The sequence below is a fragment of the Schistocerca americana genome, chromosome 4 (assembly GCF_021461395.2).
Source record: "Schistocerca americana isolate TAMUIC-IGC-003095 chromosome 4, iqSchAmer2.1, whole genome shotgun sequence".
NCBI classification, from domain to species: domain Eukaryota; kingdom Metazoa; phylum Arthropoda; class Insecta; order Orthoptera; family Acrididae; genus Schistocerca; species Schistocerca americana.
The window spans coordinates 539,012,442-539,039,551 of NC_060122.1; the positions used below are offsets into that span (position 1 = coordinate 539,012,442).

The 27,110-nt window shown below is 42.1% G+C and overlaps 1 protein-coding gene across 1 annotated transcript in view; it reads right to left on the reverse strand.

Annotated features, from left to right (window-relative positions):
- The window catches only part of LOC124612665 (calcium-binding mitochondrial carrier protein SCaMC-2), a 243,834-nt gene that overhangs the window by 212,806 nt on the left and 3,918 nt on the right, over positions 1-27,110 (reverse strand). The window contains exon 2 of the mRNA XM_047140989.1: positions 6,070-6,196. Coding sequence (XP_046996945.1) covers positions 6,070-6,196 — 127 coding nt within the window. The remainder of the gene's footprint in view (positions 1-6,069; positions 6,197-27,110) is intronic.

Genomic DNA, 27,110 nt, shown 5'->3' on the forward strand with positions numbered 1-27,110 from the left:
AATATATTTGACAAGATTATTGAATTCTGACAGCGTTCATCGAAACTTTGAATCTCAAAGGTTTATTCAATGTGTGATTCTGATATCGATTAAATCAAGATAACGTGTGTCAATATAATTTCTGAGGAGAAACAAACGAAATTTAAATCGAAAAAGTTTACGAAAACCAATTGGCCCAAGTGATGTAATTCTTTGCATACGACTCAACTGATGTTTTACAGTTTCGTTCAAGAACCATTCTATGACAATTTAAAAAGAATATAAATCATTTTGAAGTGGGTTGTAACCGACGTAGGTGACAAGTCTGCACATGGTCATATATCAAACGAAAATCGGTTATAAAAAACTTAAGTCGTTACACTACACTACAAGGGCTGGTGTAAAAAGCTCCAGACACTAAACGTAATCCACGGTGGTGGATAGAGTCTAGACGCAAAAGAATAGACGGCCGAGCAGAGGAGTAAACTATAGCCCAATTTCGAGCACACTAAGGCACGATAGAGGCGGAGAAGGACCACTCGGTCTGCTCACCAGGAGGTACCATTCAGGACACGGAGGGTGTTGAGGGATCGCAGACAGCGAGCTGAAAGATAGGAAACGTGGGAGGACCAGCACAGTTTTCTGTCAAACATAAGACCCAAGAATTTAGCGACGTCCGAAAATGGAAGGTTGACAGGTCCTAGATGTAAGGAGGGTGGGAGAAATTCCTTACGTTGCCAAAAATTAACACAAACGGTCTTACTGGGAGAAAAACGGAAGCCGGTTTCGATGCTCCAAGAGTGGAGGCGATCGAGACATCCTTGAAGGCGTCATTCAAGAAGGCTGGTCCGTTGAGAGCTGTGGTAGATCGCAAAATCATCCACGAAGAGGGAGCCCGAGACATCAGGAAGGAGACAATCCATAATCGGATTTATGGCAATGGCAAACAGTACAACACTCAGCACGGAGCCCTGGGATACCCCGTTTTCTTGGGAGAAAGTACGGGAGAGAGTAGTGTTCACCCGCACCCTAAATGTGCGCTCTGCCATTAATTCGCGAAGAAAAAGGGGCAGCCGACCTCGAAAGCCCCAAGAGAACAGTGTGCGGAGGATGCCTGTCCTCCAACAGGTATCGTATGCTCTCTCCAGATCAAAAAATATTGCTACTGTTTGGCGTTTCCGGAGAAAATTGTTCATGATATAAGTGGAGAGAGCAACAAGATGGTCAACTGCAGAACGATGCTTTCGGAATCCGCATTGGGCAGGTGTTAAAAGACTGCGGGATTCCAGCCACCACGCTAAACGGTAATTCACCATACGCTCCAAAACCTTACAGACACTACTCGTGAGAGAAATGGGGCGATAGCTGAAGGGGAGATGTTTGTCCTTTCCAGGTTTCGGAACAGGAACGATGATAGCTTCCCGCCATCGTCTGGGAAAAGTACTGTCAGTCCAAATTCGACTATAAAGGCGAAGGAGGTAACGCAGACTATGGGTTGGTAAATGCAGCAACATTTGGACGTGGATGCCATCCGGTCCTGGGGCGGAGGAGCGAGAAGAAGAGAGTGCATGTTGGAGTTCCCGCATGGAGAAAACAGTATTGTAGCTTTCGCGATTTTGAGAGGAGAAAGCAAGAGGTCGCACTTCCGCTGCACGTTTCTTCGGGAGAAACACTGGCGGGTAATTTGAAGAGCTCGAAATCTCAGCAAAGTGCTAACCCAATGAGTTAGAAATTGCGACGGGGTCCACTAATGTATCATGCGCGAAAGTGAGCCCAGAGACCGGGGAGAAACTAGGCGCGCCTGATAACTGTCTAAGCCGACTCCAAACTTCCGAGGAGGGAGTGAAGGTGTTAAATGAGCTAATAAAGAATTTCCAGCTTGCCTTCTTGCTATCGCGGATGACGCGACGGCATCGTGCTCGGAACTGCTTATAGCGGATACAGTTGGCCAAAGTAGGATGGTGGCGGAAAACGCGTAGAGCACGTCGCCGCTCACGTATTGCGTCACGGCACGCCTCGTTCCACCTAGGAACTGGGGGGCGCCGGGGCAATTCGGAGGTGCGTGGTATTGAACGTTCCACAGCTGTAAGCATAATGTCGGTAATATGCGTGACCTCATCGTCGACGCTGGGAAAGTGACGGTCATTGAATGTCGCTAGAGACGAAAAAAGTGTCCAATCGGCTTGGGCAAACTTCCAGCGTCGCGGGTGCATATATGGCAGTTGAGGCTGCAGTCTAAGGACACATAGAAAGTGGTCACATGAGTGTGTATCGTCAAGGGCGAACCATTCGAAGTGCCGAGCTAGGGGAACAGTACCGACGGAAAGGTCCAAGTGAGAGAAATTTGTCATGGAGGCAGATAAAAATGTAGGGACCCCAGTGTTGATGCAAACTAGATCCAACTGGTGGAAGACGTCTAGCAATAGTGAGCCACGAGGACAAGGATGTGGAGATCCCCAAAGCGGGTGGTGGGCATTGAAGTCCCCAACCAGCAAATAGGGGGGTGGAAGCTGACCAAGAAGATGAAGGAGATCAGCTCGTGCGATTGGTGTGGACGATGGAATGTATACAGTACAAAGAGAAAAGGTATATCCAGAAAGGGAAAGACGGACAGCGACAGCTTGGAAGGAAGTGTTTAAGTGGATTGGGTGGTAATGGAGAGTATCATGGAGAAGAATCATGAGTCCTCCATGGGCTGGAGTGCCTTCAACAGAAGGGAGATCATATCGGACGGACTGAAAATGGGGGAGAACAAAGCGGTCACGGGGACGCAGCTTTGTTTCCTGAAGACAAAATATGACCGGCGAGTAGGAACGTAAGAGGATCGACAATTCATCCCGATTGGCTCGAATGCCGCGGATATTCCAGTGGATAATGGACATAGGGTGAACAGAAAATGGAGGAATATGATCAAGGTTGCTGTCAACTCATCGACTGCTCAAAGCTTGCGACCAACTGCATGGAATGGCATTCAGCCAAAGGCAGAAGATCCTGATCCATAGGTTGTTCTGGAGCAGCTCCTGCCACCAGCGATCGGCCGGTTGATCGGCCGCCAGCAGTGCGCCTCAGCGACACAGAAGACGACCGAGGGCGATTTCTGCCAGGTGGTGCTGTAGATGGGACACGCCTTGGCGGAGAAGTAGATGAACTGGGTTTCTTAGTAGCCTTCTTGGAAACATGATGTTTAGATGGAGGAGGAACCAATGGTTGTGAAGTTGGGTACGTAAAAATTCTTCACGAGTATGCTCTTTTTTCGAAATCTTGGTGTCCGACTTTTGGGCTCGAGATTTAGCAGAACCCGATGAAGGGTGAGCCACAGAGCGGGCAGGCGAAAGTGGTGAGGTTGAACGGGCGATCTTTGCGCTGGCCGATCTGACGACCGTGGCACTAAAGGTGAGGTCGCAAGTCTGCGTGGCCGCCTCCTTTGTTGGCCGAGGAGAAGCAAGGACAGTGCTGTATTTTCCTGTCTGAGGCACGGTGGGCTGTCGACTGGCGAATAATTTTCGAGCAGCAAAGGTCGACACCTTTTCCTTCACCCTAATTTCCTGGATGAGCTTATCGTCCTTAAAAACGGGGCAATCTCGAGAGGAAGCAGCGTGGTCACCCATACAGTTGATGCAGCGAGGGGATGGAGGTGGACAAGCACCCCCATGGGCATCCTTGCCACACGTAACACATTTGGCCGGATTGGAACAGGACTGGCTGGTGTGATTGAACCGCTGACATCGATAGCAACGCGTAGGGTTTGGGACGTAAGGGCGAACGGAAATTATCTCATAGCCTGCTTTGATTTTCGATGGGAGTTGAACTTTGTCAAATATCAAGAAGACAGTGCGGGTTGGAATGATCTTCGTGTCAACCCTTTTCATAATTCTATGAACAGGGGTTACGCCCTGGTCAGACAGGTAGTGCTGAATTTCTTCGTCAGACAATCCATCGAAGGAGCGTGTATAAACAACTCCACGCGAGGAATTTGAAGTGCGGTGAGCTTCAACCCGGACAGGGAAGGTGTGGAGCAGTGAAGTACGCAGCAATTTTTGTGCCTGGAGGGCACACTGTTTCTAACAACAAGGTGCCATTCCGTAATCTGGAACAAGACTTTCAAGGACCTGCAATTGCGTCGACACCTTTCTGAATAATGAAAGGATTGATCATGGAGAAGTCGTGACCTTCGTCAGACCAAAAAACAACAAGGAACTGTGGCAATGATGGAAAAACTGTCTGTGGCTGAGACTCAGCGAACTTACGCTTGTGAGCAGACATAGTGGAAGGTGAGGAAACCATTGCGGAAGAATCCCCCATGATTACCGGCGTCTCCGATGGCGTGCTCCTCCCTTGTGGGAGCCCTCTCTGAGGGCACTCCCGCCTTAGGTGATTGTTCACACCTCAGGTCACACCTCCCGACAAACGGACGGAGGGACCAATCGGCACTTTCGGAAGGTATCAGCTCGGGTAATCACCCCTCCCTGGGCCTGGCCGGTACCAGGGGGTACGTACGTGTCCTACCTGTCTACCCGGGGCGGGGAATTACGCGTTACCCCGTCACCGGCTACGCACGAAAATGCGTGGGTCGGCCTTCAGACACGCACAGGGAGGAAGAAAGAGAAAGGGAAAAACAAGGAAAGCGAAAGGAAAGAAGAGAGGTCTCAAACGCCGCAGCGGAGAAAAGGGTAAAGAGAAGAGGTAAGGAAAAGAGAAGGACAAAGGAAGGATGAAGACATACAAGCAGGGAAGGCAAAGAATGCGTTAAATTAATGAGCGTCCGTCTCCGGACGTAGGCACAAACCATACTCCCAGAGGGGGAGAAAGGGAAGGAAAGAGCCAGAGGTGAGGGGGGGGGGGGCGAAGATGGGGGACAGGGAAGGATGCGGAAAGGGAGGGTATGCAGCCCGGAAAGGAAGGAGGGCCACATTAGCTCGGGGTCCCGTGCTCGCTACGCACGTATCCACAAAAGAGTTGTGGACCCCCTGGGGGGATCCACACAATTATATGCTAATAATATAAGAGAATTACTGTCTTCATCCTCCCTTCTTCGACAGGAAAAGAATGAGTAAACAGATATCAGGGTTCCTGTACAGTACATCCACTACAAGATTCAAGAAAAATTGTTTTAAAATACAGTAAAACAAAAAGTTAATTGAAACAAAAATATGATTTCATGGAGGAAATAATTTTGCTTATTGAACAGTAACAGGCGTACACAAACAACAGCTGTCATAAACACTAGTTCTCGCTGATCGTCATCTAGTATGAGAGGAAATGAAACACAGTTGTGTCTCGTTGGAGCTGAGGAGATGAGTAATTTTCCAAATAAATGTATAATTTCTGTCCTTTTTGTGTATGTGTCTGCAACTAACTGGTAAGTAGCAGTTTTTTGCTCTTTAATGTAATCAACACAAAAGAATTATGTAGCAACAGCAATTCCAAATAAAGAGAGCTAGCAAATGAGACTTAAAGAATTTAACTTGAGAAAAATAAGATGTAATGTATGGCTTCTTGTTTAGTGCTTTATTTATGCAATGAGAGGTTATCTTCTCATTTCTTTATCATGTTACAGAAAGGGTTTTCCATAATCACCATCAGAGAAATGACTAAACTAGATTACCTTCTGCCAGCAAAATTCACTTCTGTAATTAAAAAAAAATGTAAAAAAAAATGTAAAAAAAATGTGGGCACTACACTTCAGATAAAAGGACACACCGCAGGCCTCATTTTCATTTTTGCATATAATATTAAACAACAGGGTCATGAACAGTACAGCACTGATTAAACTGACACTATCAAGCACATCTTGTACCAAGCAACGAACATAAACTACACTGGGAAAGAGTTGAACTGCTTATATATAAAAATTACTCTGTTATGACATGAATTAGAATGTTTAATGTAAGACTGGAAATGTCAACTCAGTAAGTGGCACAAATTCATTGGCTAAACTTGTAACTTGGCTATGCCACCAAAGTAGATTTACTAGTACATTATAAATAAACGAGATATGGACTTCCGGTAGCCTAAATTTCACTCCAGAAAGTAGTTATAAAAATCTCACCACCTAGGTCAACATTCAATATTAACATACATTCAACTTACCATCTTTATTTTTATCCAGGCTTGAGAATTGTAATCTCAGATTCTTCTCATGTTCCCTTACGTAGTGGATGAACTCAGCTAAGCTGATATCTCCACTTTTGTTTTGGTCAGAATGTTCCAAAAATTTCTGAAAAATTAACACGACATATGCAAGTTAAGTAATATCATTCTTTAAGAGTTAAATTATGAAAATGTTTATTTAGAGAAAGGAAATACAAATATTTCACTGGAATATATTATACAGTATCTTGCATGTGAAAAGTCTTCATTTTACTGTTGTCCTTGCCACTGGTCACCTAAAATGTCTGAACTACAGAAAAATGCTGAAGATGTGATGAGTAGGTCAGGTAACTGATGAGGAGGTACTGAATAGAAATGGGAAGAAAAGAAATTTGTGGCACTACTTACTAAAAGAAGTGATTGCTTGATAGAACATGTTCTGAGACACCAAGGGACCATCAATTTAGTATTGGAGGGAAGGAGGGTGGTTATAATTGTGTAAGGAGACAGAGAAATGAATACAATAAGTGGGTTCAAAAGGATGTAGGTTGCAGTAGTTATTTGCAGATGAAGAGGCTTGCACAGGATACAGTAGTATGGAGAGCTGCATCAAACCAATATTCAGACTGAAGACCACAATGAAAACAATATCCACTGCTTGTTAAGAGCCAAGTAATACACAATATTCAGCTGCAAACTCTTTGATGGGCAGTACAAAACTTCACAGAAGCATCATGTGGCATGTCATGGGGGTCAGGACAGAGGTTGAAAATACCAGGAAGTGGCACTGAACAAAACAGAGTGAAGGAATAATTGAGAACTGATTAAATGATGAAAGGACGAAAAACAGAAAACCATACCTACTGGAAACAGAACAACAATAGAAACAACAATTTGTAATCACAGGGGGTGACATATTTGACATCATCCTACAACATTTATTAAAATTCTGGAGGTACATTGTGGGTTCCTCCAGTTTCCTTCCTACAGGATAAAGTAATGAGGATCCAGTAAATGATTTCTTTTGTTTGCGTCCTATATCTTCTTCGATTCTCTCATAAATCCTTTTCCCGTTTTGATGACGCGGTGGTGGTTGTTTTGGGGAACTAAAAGGCTTTTACAAAAGTCTGGACAAAGCTTTTCTTTTTCATAATTATATGCACAAAGCACAAAAACTGGTAAATATTTGAATCTCAAGATTCGCTTGTATTTCTTCCACGCTTCAGAGAATATGGAAAATTACAAACAATCACCTTTCTCCTTAAAAGATAAAGAGGATCATAATAGGACGTCAAAAACAACAAGACATGCTGTTTTCACAAAGTTTCTCTGCACACTGTCTTGAAAAAAAAAAACCCACCACCTTGGCACACTCGATGTTACAGCAACACAGCTTCACACCACAACTGGTTTCAACAAATCGTTAGTTATCTTCCAATCATAATACAAGAAACAGTGTACTGAAATAACTTTTGTGACATGCTACGGAATGCAAATATACACATAAGCAGTGTTTCAGCACACTACTTCATTCAGAATGAGTGGAGACAGCCAATGTTCAGTAAAGACCTGTATAGTTTATTTTCAGTGAAATAAAGTCTGCATAATTTTTGTCAGTTCGGGGCTTCTCCACCACAATAAGCTGTTTCAAACTTCATATAAAAAATCACTTAAAATATGATATACAGAGTGGTTCTAATCTGAACCAATCTAGATTGGAAACTATTTACCATATGGGTACCCAACTTTATAAGAATGCTGTTCAGATTGAGCTGCAGATTTGCATTGTAAGTAGTGTTAAAGTCACGGCTTTCCACTGGGCACCTGTACTGGTACAGCGACGTAGGGTTGAAACAGGTATCAGTGTGCATTAAAGTTGCGAACAGTCAACATGGGTCTAGACAAGATGAGCACAGCTTTACTCTTACGGCATTTTTATCAAAACAGCAACAGCACTGCTGCTCATTGCAAATACACTAAAGGAACAGGTGAGGTCCTCTTTCTGCACCAGCACTGAAGAAAATGATTTGGAACTTTGAATTAAATGGTGATTTGGAAATTGCTCCTTGGGGAGGCTGGTGGCCAATTGTGCCACTAATTGTTGAAGTTACTTTCCCACAGCTGAGAATGCTGGATGCAATGTGTGATCTTCAAGCAGTGCACATGCTGTATCATGACAGCTAAACATTCCATGGCCCACCATTATTTTGGGCAGCTGTAGAACAACCTCTAGTGCAGTTCCAGGCTATTTTGGATACAGATGCTCCTCACACTGAGCAATACTTGTAACCTGAAATTTAACTGTGTTACACAATTAACAAATGTTACCCTCTGATGTGGAAATTAAAATGTGTTTCTTTCAATAGTTTATTCGTTACCTCTCTTGTACATGTTCTTACAAACATTTCGAAAAATTTTCACTGTCCTATGATCAATCATTTCTCATGGGGGAGGGGCTTTGAAGTAACAAAGTTTAATGCTATTTTCTCTAAAACTGACATGGTGAGACCGTGGGCGTGTACAATTAATGTAGGTTAATTCTTACAGAGAAGAAAACAGCAACCAACCACTATGAATACTGCTATTTATTTAGGTAAACAGCGCCGTTACCGGTTTCGAACTGGAAAGTTCATCATCAGACGGTTAGTTATTTTCACATAGGGCACTTCTAACACTGTTTTTCTACCGTAGGGCAACAACACACCAAAAATACTTCATCACAGTGGAATAATAAAAATCGAAAACGCACGATAATGTAAAGTGTATCTTGAAAATCATGTGAACAGCCGTCTGATGATGAACTGTCCAGTTCACCGGCCGAAGTGGCCGTGCGGTTAAAGGCGCTGCAGTCTGGAACCGCAGGACCGCTACGGTCGCAGGTTCGAATCCTGCCTCGGGCATGGATGTTTGTGTTGTCCTTAGGTTAGTTAGGTTTAACTAGTTCTAAGTTCTAGGGGACTAATGACCTCAGCAGTTGAGTCCCATAGTGCTCAGAGCCATTTTTTGAACTGTCCGGTTCGAAACCAGTAATGACGCTATTTACCTAAATAAATAGCAGTATTCATAGTGGCTGGTTGCTGTTTTCTTCTCTGTAAGAATTAACCTACATTAACAAAAGTTTAGTTATAAACACCCTGTACTTTAATTAGCATGTCATAACTACCAAGTACTGTACAGTACTTTAGCTGGAGAGGAAATTAATTCATCATCTAGTTAAGTCCTAACAAAAACAGATTAAGAGCATTTTATTAGAAATGAATGAAGGGAAATGGACACACACCGTTACCACAGTTACTGTATATATAGTTCACATGTGTCTTCACCAGCACAAGAAGTATCCATTGTACAATCAGCATTACTTATTACGTTACAACAGTAACAATAGTAACTGCTATCAAACTTTTCCTACAGCTTTCATATAAAATTCCTGCTTCTGGTGGATTTTATTGGGCAGGGAATTCATAATTTGCATAAAAGGACACCATTCTTAATTCACAATGAAACTACTTAGAAATGTTAGATTTTGCCTTCCAACAACAAATGACATTCTGAACACATTAGAGGTTAATAAGTTTATTTACTCTCCGAGATGACACAATAAGTGTTCCTAACCTCTGCTGACTGCGGCACTATTCACTGAATCCCTGATTTGGATGGTATATTTGCAAGTGTAAATACCTCTGTAATACAACACACTGGGGTTCATCCAGTCATCAGCCTTTAAAATCATTTTTTATGTATTTTATAGGAAAATTAATATTAAGACAAAGTGTGCTTTTTCATTTTAAGGTATAGTAGTCACCTTGTTACCCATATTTCCATGTATTTGTACAATGCATGAAACGCAGTATCGGCATAATTTTTTGCAGTACTCGAACTAGCTAAGGCGATTTCATCTCAAATCATAAAGGTCAAGAGTGAATGTGTCACATCACTGTTTTAAAGTTAGCTGAAAAAATACATGTTGAAGTTCCACATGATACTCTCCAAAACTACAATATTTTGATTTTCTGATTTGTTAAAACACTACAGACCTCTCTAAATGAGGGTATTTGTGAAAATGTTATAACAAAAGGGAAAATTGAAACATTGTAACAAAGTAAGAGAGATTTGAATTTATTTTCAATGAATACTTTGTTCCCAATAATTTGAAACATGATTAATACATACACACTTCTGAGTTTTTTTTTAAAAAAAAACTATGAAAATTTGTAACATTTTGCGAATTTCAAAACTATGTTTTGAAAATATGAATAGTCATTGGATGTTAACTGTCTTGAGAAATGATAAAATTGAAGCACTGCTGTCAGCTATGACATTACTGCACATAATTCTTAAACTGTCAAAATATTTGTTCATAAAGATGAACGAATCTTAAATTTTTTGGTTATTTAGACATTATTTTCTCCAAAACTCCTATCATAAATGTTCTAAAAATTTCATGGTATGTTAATAGGTCATTGTACTTAGGGAATGACCAATCAGAGTACGCAATACTTGTCTGTACAAAACGAGAGAAATTTTTTAGGTAGACCTAGCTCAAAAAAATCATGGACAAATATTTAAACTGATTGGTGATTTTAAGTAACTGTTATGCAAAACTGGCATTTATGAACCAAAACAATTACTTTACAGCAATATATGCAAGTGGGGAAACAATTCACAATTTTGTTTGAAAGCATTTTATAACAAAAATGAGATATAGAGCATATTTATACTCATTTTTCTTTTTATTATATTATTCACAAACTATTACTGTCTTCTGTCATGATTTTACTTCTTCATGACTTTCCACAAATTAAAATTACCTACAATGTAACAACCAACACAGCACTGTCGAAAAGAGTTCATTTGTTTTTTTCATCTGCTTCTCTTTGAACTTTTAGAGATGAGCTGAATTTGCACACAGACAAGGATGATCCAACAACAGCTGTGCATGGAAAATGGGAACTGCACACTGATCTTTTGATGATGGCCATTAGCAGAACCATGAGGTGTCATAAAGAAGATTGTTATATCTTGCAGCTCATGAGAGAGACTTATTATCTGTTCCACCCACCACTGATTGTCATGTACACAAGAAATGAAGTGGTTCAGTACAAAGTTTTCTAAGGTATACTGTGGTCTCTACATTTAACAGACAGTAACAGGCTGCATTTTGTGGAGAACCATTCTTGCAATGTATATGCCACTCCATGATGCAACCCAGTAATGACTTTATTGAATTCCTACCACAGGCTACATAGACCACTCTTCTCTTTTTCTAACGGAATTCCCTTAATGTACTTTCAGTCAGAATTAAGAGTTACATGTTTGTTACTAATGTCGATATGGTGTGTACAATTTCAGTAGCATCTCTCATAGCATTAACAGTCTCATGCTAGAAATTAAATCTTGTTGCAAGATGTTTACGGAGACCTCGTACCCCATCACATGCACTTTTTCCATGACCGGTCCATTTTTTGTCCTAATTCGTGTACTACAGTTTTAACCAAACTCGAAGCTGAAAGTGGTTTTTAAAATGAGATACTGCACCATCAGTCACATACACATGTTTAGAAAACTGCACGACTGTCATTAATTATCATGCTGACAGCGTAGCATGCAAGCGCTATGTCATGAATAAGATCATTACTGACAATTGCAAAACCGTGTGATGTTACAAGGAAGTGAGCAACACATGTGAATACTGATACCAGTGATGTTTGTCATTGGTCACTCAATTTCTTCCTGTGAAGCAACAGACCAATTCTTAGCAAAGCCAAAATGAAGAACTAATGTGTCAGTATGGCCAGTCTCTAAATCCTGCAGATATTATGATGAGCTATTCCTTTCATGACCCAATGCCTAACCTCTGTAACCAACTCCTATGACTCTACTGTCTTTTTCACCAACTCTTCTCCCTCCCTCAATGCATAGGTTATGTCATTTTCAGTATATTGAAGGTGCAATGCTTCAACAGTCATCACTTCAATACCAGGACACACTGCACACACCCACAACCAACATTTATCTTGCGACTCTTGAGACATACACAAAAGCATTGGGTCCATCTCTATACTTTTTTCTGTGTCACTGCTTATGGCGAAACAAACAAGTTTCAAATTAGTGCAGTAAATAAATGTGCATGCTTCCTTCACTGGCTGGCATTTTACCCATTTTGGTCATGAGGAGTAGAATTTTGTGAGACCAGTTTTTAAATCCTGGTTCTCCTTTTTCATTAGGAGACATCCTTCTCTTATTGCTCTTGTTATATATCTTTACACCTTTCTAACTCCCCCCCCCCCCCCCATTATCACTAAACAGAGATGGCACCTACCTGGTTAGGACTTCGCCTGCTGCAATTTTTGTCACCACTTAGGTAATAGTCCAGTGCAACAGTAAGTGTATTATCTTGCAACAGATGCCCACAGTAAGAATCCGGGCATGCCCAAATACCTTGCTCGTTCTATATTTTATTGGATTTTGAAATCAAATAATCTGAAGAAGTGAGTATGTATTTCTGTACTAACGCTTTGAGTAGCTAGTCCATATGCTGAGATAGCACTATTTAGGTTTTGAAACCACACATCACATTTCATGCACATATTACTATCTTCATGTTCTGCACCAAATGCATCTGCATTATACACCTTACAAAGTTTTGGAGATGTTGCTTCTGTAAAATTCTTTTCAATTTCTTCCACTTTTCTTTTTACATATTGTTTTCTCCTTGTGCTTCTTACCTTTCCTGGACATTTAAGGGGGATATAGTTGTGGCTACAGCAGAAATGCAAACATTCAATGCATCAACAACTTCACTCCCAGGAACATCTGCACTGTCTTCTTCAATTTCACATTTGGGCTATGGTGATTGTTCAGGTGGGCTGTCACTGAATTTCTTCTCGAAGTAACAATTCCTACACAATGGATGTGATGCTAATATCATTACTTGAGAACCAAGGTATTTCTGCAATACCTCTGAAAGATTTCCAACAACTGAAGTGTTTCACTTTTCTTCTTGTGTCTAAATCATAGTCCACACACCTCACTCTTTCACTACCGTATTTTCTCACTGACATTGTATCTAACAAAAAGTCTTCCAAACCAAACATAAAACTCTATTCAGAATGGTGTGTGTGTGTGTATATATATATATATATATATATATATATATATACGAACAAAAGCGCTGGCAGGTCGATAGACACACAAACAAACACAAACACACACACAAAATTCAAGCTTTCGCAACAAACTGTTGCCTCATCAGGAAAGAGGGAAGGCGAGGGGAAGACGAAAGGAAGTGGGTTTTAAGGGAGAGGGTAAGGAGTCATTCCAATCCCGGGAGCGGAAAGACTTACCTTAGGGGGAAAAAAGGACAGGTATATAGTCTCCCATCCTTCATCAAGGACACCAACCACTTCCTTGAACGCCTGGAATCCTTACCCAATCTGTTACCCCCGGAAACCATCCTTGTAACCATTGATGCCACGTCCTTATACACAAATATTCCGCACGTCCAGGGCCTCGCTGCGATGGAGCATTTCCTTTCACGCCGATCACCTGCCACCCTACCTAAAACCTCTTTCCTCATCACCTTAGCCAGCTTCATCCTGACCCACAACTTCTTCACTTTTGAGGGCCAGACATACCAACAATTAAAGGGAACAGCCATGGGCACCAGGATGGCCCCCTCGTACGCCAACCTATTCATGGGTCGCTTAGAGGAAGCCTTCTTGGTTACCCAAGTCTGCCAACCCAAAGTTTGGTACAGATTTATTGATGACATCTTCATGATCTGGACTCACAGTGAAGAAGAACTCCAGAACTTCCTCTCCAACCTCAACTCCTTTGGTTCCATCAGTTTCACCTGGTCCTACTCCAAATCCCATGCCACTTTCCTTGACGTTGACCTCCACCTGTCCAATGGCCAACTTCACACGTCCGTCCACATCAAACCCACCAACAAGCAACAGTACCTCCATTATGACAGCTGCCACCCATCCCACATCAAACGGTCCCTTCCCTACAGCCTAGGTCTTCGTGGCAAACGAATCTGCTCCAGTCCGGAATCCCTGAATCATTACACCAACAACCTGAAAAAAGCTTTCGCATCCCGCAACTACCCTCCCGACCTGGTACAGAAGCAAATAACCAGAGCCACTTCCTCGTCCCCTCAAACCCAGAATCCCCCACAGAAGAACCACAAAAGTGCCCCACTTGTGACAGGATACTTTCCGGGACTGGACCAGGCTCTGAATGTGGCTCTCCAGCAGGGATACGACTTCCTCAAATCCTGCCCTGAAATGAGATCCATCCTTCATGAAATCCTCCCCACTCTGCCAAGAGTGTCTTTCCGCCGTCCACCTAACCTTTGTAACCTGTTAGTTCATCCCTATGAAATCCCCAAGCCACCTTCCCTACCCTCTGGCCCCTATCCTTGTAACTGCCCCCGGTGCAAAACCTGTCCCATGCACCCTCCCACCACCACCTACTCCAGTCCTGTAACCCGGAAGGTGTACACGATCAAAGGCAGAGCCACGTGTGAAAGCACTCACGTGATTTACCAACTGACCTGCCTACACTGTGATGCATTCTATGTGGGAATGACCAGCAACAAACTGTCCATTCGCATGAATGGACACAGGCAGACAGTGTTTGTTGGTAATGAGGATCACCCTGTGGCTAAACATGCCTTGGTGCACAGCCAGCACATCTTGGCACAGTGTTACACCGTCCGGGTTATCTGGATACTTCCCACCAACACCAACCTATCCGAACTCCGGAGATGGGAACTTGCCCTTCAGTATATCCTCTCTTCTCGTCATCCGCCAGGCCTCAATCTCCGCTAATTTCAAGTTGCCGCCACTCATACCTCACCTGTCTTTCAACAACTTCTTTGCCTCTACACTTCTGCCTCGACTGACATCTCTGCCCAAACTCTTTGTCTTTAAATATGTCTGCTTGTGTCTGTATGTGTGGATGGATATGTGCGTGTGTGCGAGTGTATACCTGTCTTTTTTTCCCCCTAAGGTAAGTCTTTCCGCTCCCGGGATTGGAATGACTCCTTACCCTCTCCCTTAAAACCCACTTCCTTTCGTCTTCCCCTCTCCTTCCCTCTTTCCTGATGAGGCAACAGTTTGTTGCGAAAGCTTGAATTTTGTGTGTGTGTTTGTGTGTCTATCGACCTGCCAGCGCTTTTGTTCGGTAAGTCACCTCATCTTTGTTTTTATATATAATTTTTCCCACGTGGAATGTTTCCTTCCATTATATATATATATATATATATATATATATATATATATATATATATATATATATATATATATATATATATATATATAAAAAAAACAAAGATGAGGTGACTTACCGAACAAAAGCGCTGGCAGGTCGATAGACACACAAACAAACACAAACATACACACAAAATTCAAGCTTTCGCAACAAACTGTTGCCTCATCAGGAAAGAGGGAAGGAGAGGGGAAGACGAAAGGAAGTGGGTTTTAAGGGAGAGGGTAAGGAGTCATTCCAATCCCGGGAGCGGAAAGACTTACCTTAGGGGGAAAAAAGGACAGGTATACACTCGCACACACGCACATATCCATCCACACATACAGACACATATATATATATATATATATATATATATATATATATATATATATATATATATATATATATATATATATATATATATATATATATATACTCCTGGAAATTGAAATAAGAACACCGTGAATTCATTGTCCCAGGAAGGGGAAACTTTATTGACACATTCCTGCGGTCAGATACATCACATGATCACACTGACAGAACCACAGGCACATAGACACAGGCAACAGAGCATGCACAATGTCGGCACTAGTACAGTGTATATCCACCTTTCGCAGCAATGCAGGCTGCTATTCTCCCATGGAGACGATCGTAGAGATGCTGGATGTAGTCCTGTGGAACGGCTTGCCATGCCATTTCCACCTGGCGCCTCAGTTGGACCAGCGTTCGTGCTGGACGTGCAGACCGCGTGAGACGACGCTTCATCCAGTCCCAAACACGCTCAATGGGGGACAGATCCGGAGATCTTGCTGGCCAGGGTAGTTGACTTACACCTTCTAGAGCACGTTGGGTGGCACGGGATACATGCGGACGTGCATTGTCCTGTTGGACCAGCAAGTTCCCTTGCCGGTCTAGGAATGGTAGAACGATGGGTTCGATGACGGTTTGGATGTACCGTGCACTATTCAGTGTCCCCTCGACGATCACCAGTGGTGTACGACCAGTGTAGGAGATCGCTCCCCACACCATGATGCCGGGTGTTGGCCCTGTGTGCCTCGGTCGTATCCAGTCCTGATTGTGGCGCTCACCTGCACGGCGCCAAACACGCATACGACCATCATTGGCACCAAGGCAGAAGCGACTCTCATCGCTGAAGACGACACGTCTCCATTCGTCCCTCCATTCATGCCTGTCGCGACACCACTGGAGGCGGGCTGCACGATGTTGGGGTGTGAGCGGAAGACGGCCTAACAGTGTGCGGGACCGTAGCCCAGCTTCATGGAGACGGTTGCGAATGGTCCTCGCCGATACCCCAGGAGCAACAGTGTCCCTAATTTGCTGGGAAGTGGCGGTGCGGTCCCCTACGGCACTGCGTAGGATCCTACGGTCTTGGCGTGCATCCGTGCGTCGCTGCGGTCCGGTCCCATGTCGACGGGCACGTGCACCTTCCGCCGACCACTGGCGACAACATCGATGTACTGTGGAGACCTCACGCCCCACGTGTTGAGCAATTCGGCGGTACGTCCACCCGGCCTCCCGCACGCCCACTATACGCCCTCGCTCAAAGTTCGTCAACTGCACATACGGTTCACGTCCACGCTGTCGCGGCATGCTACCAGTGTTAAAGACTGCGATGGAGCTCCGTATGCCACGGCAAACTGGCTGACACTGACGGCGGCAGTGCACAAATGCTGCGCAGCTAGCACCATTCGACGGCCAACACCGCGGTTCCTGGTGCGTCCGCTGTGCTGTGCGTGTGATCATTGCTTGTACAGCCCTCTCGCAGTGTCCGGAGCAAGTATGGTGGGTCTGACACACCGGTGTCAATGTGTTCTTTTTTCCATTTCCAGGAGTGTGTGTGTGTGTGTGTGTGTGTGTCTATATATATATATATATATATAAAAAACAAAGATGATGTGACTTACCGAACGAAAGTGCTGGCAGGTCGATAGACACACAAACAAACACAAACATACACACGAAATTCAAGCTTTCGCAACAAACTGTTGCCTCATCAGGAAAGAGGGAAGGAGAGGGAAAGACAAAAGGATGTGGGTTTTAAGGGAGAGGGTAAGGAGTCATTCCTATCCCGGGAGCGGAAAGACTTACCTTAGGGGGGAAAAGGGACAGAAGAGCACTGAAGACAGTGGTGCCAACATACAAATTTTACACTCTAAATTCAGTGATGTGAAATATGCAGAATGTTAAAATATTTTTAACAATTTACATAGAAAAATATTGCCCACTGTGTTTGCACTGACTACTAACATATTAACCAAACAATGTCATTGTCTTCATCGTCGTCTTCAGTACAGAAACTGCTTTGATGCAGCTCTCCGTGCTAACCTCTCCTGTACAAGCCTCTTCATCTCCGAATAACTACGGCAACCTACATTCTTCTGAATCTGCTTAGCATATTCATCTCTTTGTCCCCCCTCTATGATTTTTACCTGCCGCACTTCCCACCAATACTAAACTGGTGATACCTTGATGTCTCGGAACGTCCTACCAACAGATCCCAGTTTCTAGTCAAGTTGTGTCACAAATTCCTTTCCTCCCCAGTTCCCTTCAGTACCTCCTCATTATTTATATCCCATCTTATTTTCAGCATTCTGCAGCACAGCATTTCGAAAGCTTTTATTCTCTTCTTGTATAAACTATTTACCTTCCATGTTTCACTTCCATACATGGCTATACTCCATACAAATATTTTCAGAAATGACTTCCTGCCCCTAGATCTATACTCTATGTTAACAAATTTTTCTTCTTCAGAAATGCTTTTCTTGCCATTGCCAGTCAATATTTTATATTCGTCTTACTTAGACCATCAGTTATTTTGCTCTCCAAATAGCAGAACTCCTTTATTACTTTAAGTGTCTCAGTCCCTTATCTAATTCCCTCCGCATCACCTGATTTAATTCGACTACATTCCATAAACCTTTTTTTGCTTTTGTTGATGTTCATCTTATATTCTCCACTCAAGACAGTGTCCATTGCATTCAACTGCTCTTCAAGGTCTTTTGCTGTCCGACAGAATTACAATGTCATCAACAAACCTCAAAGTTTTTATTTCTTCTCCCTGAACTTTAATTCCTACTCTAAATTTTTCTTTTGTTTCCTTTACTGCTTGCTCAACATACAGGCTGAATACCATTGGGCATAGGCTACAATCCTTCTCACTCCCTTCTCAAACACTGCTTCCTTTTCGTGCCCCTCAACTCTCATAACTGCCATTTGGTTATTGTACAAATTGTAAATAGCCTTTCACTCCCAGCATTTTACCCCTGCCACCTTTAGAATTTGAAAGAGAGTATTCCAGTCAAAATTGTCAAAAGCTTTCTGTAAGTCTACTACAAAGGCTACAAACGTAGCTTTGGCTTTCCTTAACTTCGACCCTCTATATACTTCTTCCACCTTTCTTTCCCTTCTTTGCTTAGGACTGGTTTTCCATCTGAGCTGTTGATATTCATAGAGGTGATTGTTTTCTCAAAAGGTTTCTCTAATTTTTATCTTATTCATAGTGATATATGTTTCTACATTCTTACATTTGTCCTCTAGCCATCCCTACTTATCCATTCTGCACTTCCTGTTTATCTACTTTTTGAGACTTTTTATTCGTTTTCACCTGCTTCACTGGCTGCATTTTTATATTTTCTCCTTTCATCAATTAAATTCAATATCTCTTGTGACCCAAGGATTTCTACTAGTCCTCATCTTTATACTTATTTGATCCTCTGCTGCCTTTACTATTTCGTCCATCAAAGCTACCCATTCTTCTTCTACTATATTTCTTTCCCCTGTTTTTGTCAATTGTTTCCTAACACTCTCTGAAACACTCTACGACCACTGGTTCTTTCAGTTTATCAGGTCCCATCTTCTTAAATTCCTACCTTTTTGGAGTTTCTTCAGTTTTAATCTAGAGCTTGTAACCAATAAATTGTGGTCAGAGTCCACATCTGCCCCTGGAAGTGTCTTACAATTTAAAATCTTGTTGCTAAATCTCTGTCTAACCATGATATACTCAATCTGAAATCCTCTGGTATCTCCAGGTCTCTTCCAAGTATAAAACGTTCTCTCACGATTCTTAAACCAACTATTAGATATTATTAAATTATGCTCTGTGCAAAATTCTACCCGGCGACTTCCTCTCATTTCTTTCCCACAGCCCATATTCATCTACTACTTTTCGTTCTCTGCCATTTCCTACTATCAAATTCCAGTCCTCCATGACTATTAAATTTTTGGCTCCCTTAACTATCTGAATAATTTCTTTTATCTCATCATACATTTCCTCAATCTCCTCATCTGCAGAGCTAGTTGGCATATAGGCTTTTACTACAGTGGTGAGTACAGGTTTTGTGTCTATCTTGGCTACAATGATTAGTTTGCTAAGCTGTTCACATTAGTTTATCTGCATCCCTATTTTGTACTTATTATTAAACCTACCCCTGCATTACCCCATTTGATTTTGTATTATAAGCCTTATTCACTTGACCAGAAGTCCTGTTCCCCCTGCCACCAAACTTCACCAATTCCCACTATAACTTTAACCTATCCATTTTCCTTTTTAAATTTTCTAACCTACCTGCCCGATTAAGGGATATGACATTCCACACTCTGATGTGTAGAATTCCAGTTTCTGTTCTCCTATAATGATTTCCTCCTGAGTAGTGCCCGCATAGAGAACCAAACAACATTTTGTTTAATTCCTGAAAGTTTTCAGATGGGGGTTTTCAAGTAAATAATTCTTAAAAACTCACAAAAATGCAATTTTTAGTAATAAATACTCATGTGACACAGATAGCTGGAGCAGAGAAAATGGGATTTACAATTACATCAGTAGTAACTGGCAATATGACGGAAGATACCATTCTGCAACTTCCCAAATCAGAAAAAAAAAAAAAAAAAATTATGTGGAAAAATTAACTTAAATTTGTATTTTTGTCTTAAGTTACAGGAAGCCCAGAAGTGTGCAGATGTTAACTACATTTCAATACAGTAAGAGGGAGCTGCAACGCAGAACATCTGCCAGGTTTAGAGTACTCTTGGTTTATTAGTCATATTTTTTTGTTTCTACTGTTTTAAGAGTTATTTACAAAATATACATTTTTCAAAGGACTGTACTATTTACGAAAATTAAGATAAAAAGAAAATACTTTATTTCTTAACATTTATGATTTAGAGGTGTAATATACATTTTTCCACATAAATTCATGACCACAAGCTGCATGACCTGTATGATTTAAGATGAAATCATCCACTAACAGTTACAAACAAACTGTTCCACAGAAATTAGCTTTGGGTCATATCCCCAAACAGTGTTTTAAGACATTAAAACGTACTGGATCAGCATGAATGTACTTAGGGCCTGCCTTTGGGAGGGGGAATTCTGGGTATTCTCTTATAGTAAAGATCAAAATTACTGTAGCCGTTTCCACCAACTTTCCACTGCCTAAGTTTCTTACATGAAAGAAGGCCTCTACTGAAGATCAGGGCATGTATAGTTTCGTAACAGCCACACAGTTCTAAAGCAATTCAGTTGTCTCTTGACCTTTTGCCAAGTTCGCTAGCTCTACATTGGTCCAATAAACAGTTATGAGAGAAGAAAGTAAGAAATATCACAGTTTGTTTGCTTCATTGATTGATTTTAACAGGGAAGCTAAAACAGCTTGGTTCTGACCCACCACTGCCTGCACCGAAACTAGGGGTATTGTGCGATATCGCTCTCTGTGCATCTAGTAAAGCAAAGCAGTACCCTTAAATGGTGCAAGGAGTCCCTCTACCAGTTTTTTACTAGACAGAATTTCATCAGGTCTAGTTGTCCCGAAGATTCTGTATCTTTTACTCTCCAATGCCATGCATTTGAAACTGGGTGTGATGCAGTTTCTATACCCTCATCATAGAACCTACATTTAGGGTCCTCTTTCATTATACCCATTGTGTATAGGTGTTTTTTGAAATTTCCATGGCTGGTCATCAGTCCAGTCACGAGTTTGATCTCTTTCCTGTTCAATCCCAGGATTACAGAGCTTCTTTTAAAACATGGCTTGGGCATCATTACCTTACCATGTTTTTGTTTCTGGACCTTGGACCAATATCCTACATGCTGTTTCCTAAGCCAGTTCCGTAGTTCTTATTTGATCATAGCCTTGGTGATTGTCAGGACAGTTTCTGGTCCAATAAATGGAGTTAATGCCCCCATCCTAGCCAATGTATCAGCTTGTTTATTGTCACAGATCCCTGAGTGGCCAGGGACCCACACTAGGTTTACCCTATTGCTGTCCCCTAGCTCCACCAGAGCCCTGTGGCAATCTGCAACAATCTTAGATCTTGTTGCAGGAGCTGCCAATGATTTCAGGGCTGCCTGGCTCTCAGAATAGATGTAGATGCTACGGTCATTGTAGCACCTATGCATATTCTCCTCCGCACATACCCTGATTGCAGTAATTTCAGCTTGGAATACAGAGGCCAGTTTTCCTAGAGACATGATGCTCTCCAGTCTTGGCTGAACCCTGTACACCCCTGCTCCAATGCCTTTATCTGTTTTCGACCCATCGGTGAACCAAACGATGTTCTCCGTATGGTGTCTAACTGTTTTTTCCCACTGCTCCCTACTTCCAATTATTATGTTGCAAGGCTTGTCGAAGCAGTTGGGAGTTGTTATATAGTCAGCAGGCATTTCCCAGCCATTCCTATATTTACCTCACCCACTATGTTAGTGTGTGATTCTGGATATCTGAATAAGACCCAGTTTTTTGCCAGTTTTAAGTCTGCGTGGCCCAGCTGCTACCTCCATCTTGACCCACAGGTGAAGTGGAGGCATATCCAGCATGGCTTCCATCCCAGCAGTTGGTGTGCTGCTAATTCCACTCGTTATGGCTAAGCAGGCCAATCTCTGCAACCTTAGCAAGCTCATTAGCAGCAACCTGCTGTTCTACCTTCTTCCACCACACTATGGCCCCGTACGAAATCGTAGGTCTAATCACTGTGGTGTATATCCAGTGTGTATCCCTGGGACTTAGGTCCCAGTTTTTGCCACAAGCCCTCTTAGTACTCACTAGAGTACTTTCTGCCTTGGAGCAGATGCTCTTAATGTGAGGGGTCCAAGTTAGCTTCTCATCCAAGGTTACCCCTAGATATTTCACTATCCTCTTCACTGGTAGAGTTTCATCGAAGAGCTTTAGATTCCAACTTGAGTGTTGAATATGTCTCCTCGTAAATTGCACCACAACAGTCTTCTTAGGATTAACTCTCAGATCCTCCTCATGCCATATTCCTAACTGTCAGTGAATTTGCCAAGTATTACTATGACAAGGTCATCTGCGTACCCTTGGCAGAAGCATTGTCTAGAATTTAGTTCCTCATTGCGTTCGTTCACCACTAGATTCCACAATAGAGGAGACAAAACCCCTCTTTGTGGGTAGCCTCTAATGGTGTTAATTACCATCTTTTCGTTCATCATGGTAGCCTCAACCTTCCTTTCACTAAGCATGGCCCTGGTTCATCTATGCATAGTGGTCCCCAGGTAATGCACCTCTGCTGCCCTTACCATGGAATCTAAGGTTACTGAAGGCCGCCCCTCCCCCCCCCCCCTCAATATCCAGGAAGATGCAGAGAGCTATTTCTTGGAAGTGAAATGTTTTTTCCACCTTCCCAATGAGTTGGTGAAGAGCTGTCTCACATGATTTACCTCGGTGGTATGCATAATATAGCAGTTTAATGCAACATCGATGACATGACTAGACACTGAATAAGGAAACTAGCTGCAAGCTTTTCAAGGGGAAAATCTCAGCATTTGTTCAGTTTTGTTTGTTTCATTATGAACCACACGGTTCAAGTACTTTGACTTCTGGATCATACTTCAAGTGTGATGAAGCAATTTCACATGGCTACAGAAGCGTGGCAATTTGTAGGACAGTGTGTACTGTTCACATAAAGGCAAACGTCCACAACTAAACCCCATATTCACCTGTCACTATGGCGCACGCGCGCACACACACACACACACACACACACACACACACACACACACACACACACACACTGCTGCCCACAGAAAGTTTCGTTCCAGGAAGAGGGATTGTTATAAAACTATACAGTTTCTACACAAAGTTCCTGGAATGTGTGTACAGAAACACATATGGTTGCATCTAGTATGATCCAAATCCAGTACCTACTGGTAAAATTACACCAGCCAACGAAACCACCATCTAACAGCTTTGAGCCATGCCCAGTGTCATTTGTCTTACTACAGTTTTTTGTGAGATTCTGCCCTCTAAATAGTGTTCACCTAAAACAGTACATAAAAATTAATTCCATTTCTATGTAATAATTTCCTGCATCAGTACATTTTATTTGTGAATCTTTGGAACACATCTGAAGTGTATCAGTCTGGACCACTTACCAGGGGGTCAGTGACTTCTTCCAACGTCAATAGTGAACCAGTATCATGTTTTCTTAGAAATCAAAGAAAACTACTAATGCCAAATTGGCTGAATAATGTAGATAGGGGGATGGGTATGACTCCATTTTTAGGCATAAAAAAGCCAACCAGCCTCAAGACTTCTCCTGAAGCACTGTTGCACCACAGTATCCACTGCTTGTTTTTATAAATAATGCAATTAGGGAAGTAATTCCTCAGGAATAATTATTGTTATTAAATGTCCTTTGGCCAGGAACACTCTGTATCATGCAGTTTGTTACGCACACAAAAGAACATTTTGATATTCATTTTTGCAGATCACCTCTGTTGCTTTTTATTTGTTTGGGGGTTCTCTATTCAGTGGTTTCGCATTTTGGGCATAGTCTGTACTCTAAGCACCTCATATTGTTTCAAGTGATGATTGATGGCAGGAAATCAGGGTTAAGATTTGCAAATGATCACAGTTTTGTTTCCAATGTTTTCTATCGCTGAACAGAGTAAAATGTTGCAAAATCACATGATTTGTGGTTTGATATAATGCAGGATATCAGGCAAAGCGATACTAATAACAGTTTTGCCGAGTCCAAGTCTGCATTAGTTAACACGTAACATGTCTTACAAAGAAAGCTCATTCTAATATTGTTCTTTCTTAAATGTGTTGCTCACTGAGGGGTTACTCAGTTACCTCCTGCTGTGTCATGAAACCATTTTCATCATCTACTAATACTACTACTCCTCCAGGAACTCACAGATCCCCCTTCCCCTTTCCAGGCCCCCTCTGAACTTTAAGTCTAAAATCTTCCTGCCTTTGCCTCAAGATCTCCACCAGCCTTGCTGCGTACATGTAGGTTTGGCAAATCTGGAATTCCCGAGCCGTGGATTGGTAATTGCTGAACGTCCTTTCGTACTGTAAGTTCTGGGCATATTTCAGCACCAACTGTGAGGTGTGACTGTAGTATGTGGTGTGTCTTTGAGAATGGGGATCTTATGATACTATTTTTTTGTGACACCTAAGCAAGCACTGTTCTATCTCTGAGGATATTAACTTCCCTAGTGTCTTGTGGGACCATGAACACACAAAACGAAACAAAAGCTTGGGAGGGTTGTCTGCAAACACAAGCAACAAAAAGAGCTTGATAAGCTAAACTTCCGGAAACTTGTGTGGGTAAGACAAAGTTAAATGAATAACATAGCATACGAATACCAGAAAAGTTATTTAGCTACACAAAGAAGAGGGGTCATTTGGAAAGATGTCAATTCTTTGTATCTTAAGTTTTATAAAACGTTGTAGGGAGTTTTATGATTTCGCAGCAGTGTCCTCTAGGGTAGAAACCTCTGCCAGAATTCAGGTTAATATTACATACTAGTGGAAAAGCCTGACATTCTTATCTTCAGTGCAGCTGCTGTTAGCTATAAAGACATCATGGAGATTGATACAGAATAATAATAAAAGGAACATGAAGTGGAAGGACTCAGGGATAAGGAACACCATGAAAGAATTATATGAAACTACAAAAAACTACTGCTTTTATTTTAAGATTTACCACTATTTCTAGAAACGGTAGAGCTACATTAGCCCTTTCAAAAGGGATGCCCTAGGAAACAACTCTACATGAGAGCTCTGGCCACACCACACTAGCATGTCAAGAAATGGAAATCTATGGAAGACGTGGAAAAGATGCCCATGAGCCAGAATATTTCATTCATCTGAAAATGAATAAACTGCTCAAGCGCACACATGTGCATGGAAGAGAATAACAAAAGATAAAAGTAAAACATGAATTCTATAGGCTCCAACCAAAGAGGAAATGGAGGCTTTGCAACCTCCTGCTTTTGTGAGACCTACTGCATTATCCTAAAGGAAGGTAGCAACTAAAGTCCATGACTCTACACAAAGTGAAGAAATAGAAGACTCCAAAAACACCTTTATCTCTACATTCACGAGCAATACTAGGCATGAAAATAAGAATATTATACTTAGCTTAAAATAGCTTTGTGATTGATATTTCAGCGAGTCTAGTGGTAGGAGACAGTTGTCAACCAATCACACCTGTTTCTTAGTCTCCATGTGCTAGCTGCAATGCTTGCACAGTAAGTGCAAGCACAGATTGCCAGGTGACACAGGCTGCTCAGATGGGAGGGGGCCATGTAGGGTCCTCCACAACATGGTGAGAGGGGGCAGGGAGGGTTGGTTGGTTGATTTGGGGGAGGGGACCAAACAGTGAGGTCATTGGTCCCACCAAATTAGGGATGGGTGGGGGAAAAAAATTGGCCGTGCCCTTTCAAAGGAACCTGAAGCGATTTGGTGAAATCATGGGAAACCTAAATCAGGATGGCTGAACACGGGTTTGAACCATTGTCCTCGGGGTGGGGAGGGGGAAAAAAACAGGCAGCAGCTGTGGCCTCCACCACTACCGGCCCCACCACCGACTATGGCAGCTACAACTGTGAATAAGATTTTTTTGTGCACATGCAACTATCAACTGCATGAACAGGTGGCATGTTATGACAAGCTGGCAACTCGGCCCTCCACCACAGGTGTCAATCACGAAGCTATTAAAGTATAATGCTTCCAAAACATGACAAGAAGAGTTTAACGATTTACTTTAAGTAGCCCCAAAGACACAATTTGAGATATAAAAAGACCATTATTCCCTTGATTACAAGTCACAGCCAGTTCAGATGACTCAGTCATAGACTGTAACATACAAATGAATGAACTCTTAGGTTCCTCCACATCACTGCCATATCACCAAACTCCATTTCCAAAAAAGAGCGTCAGCGGAAAGAAGAATTAATTTTGATCAATCGTTAAAATATTATAGCGGAATGCAAATGGTTATCAAACTTTAAAGTAGATCATTTCTCTGCCCACCTGCAACAAGAAATTTCCCCTAATAAGAATAAGCCAGACTAACATACAGTTCTTACAATGTTGCATAATCCATAAATGATCCATGATGTATTCTTTAAAGCAGCTCATATTTTACCACTATGGCTCTGAACAGAGACTGGATGGTAGTGTCAAGCACCTAAATAAAACTGATGATCCATTATATTGGTTCATACCATAATTTGAAACTTCTGTCCCCTCTCACTTTTAATACAGTTGTTTGCCCAGTCCAATTACATACTTAATGAATCACATGGGAGATTTAGAAATTTGTTTAGATATCTCATCCACACTAGATATTTTATCCAAGCCGCATGACTACTATTTGGTAAGGATCTACTTTTTGTAAGCTGAAGAAACTGATTGACAGCACTGAAGAATAAAGCAGTAGGATGCAAGGGTGTATGGTGCAACAAACCAGAGCACAGACACTGCTTCTGTAATGCTCAAGCCATTAGGCCAGGAACAAAA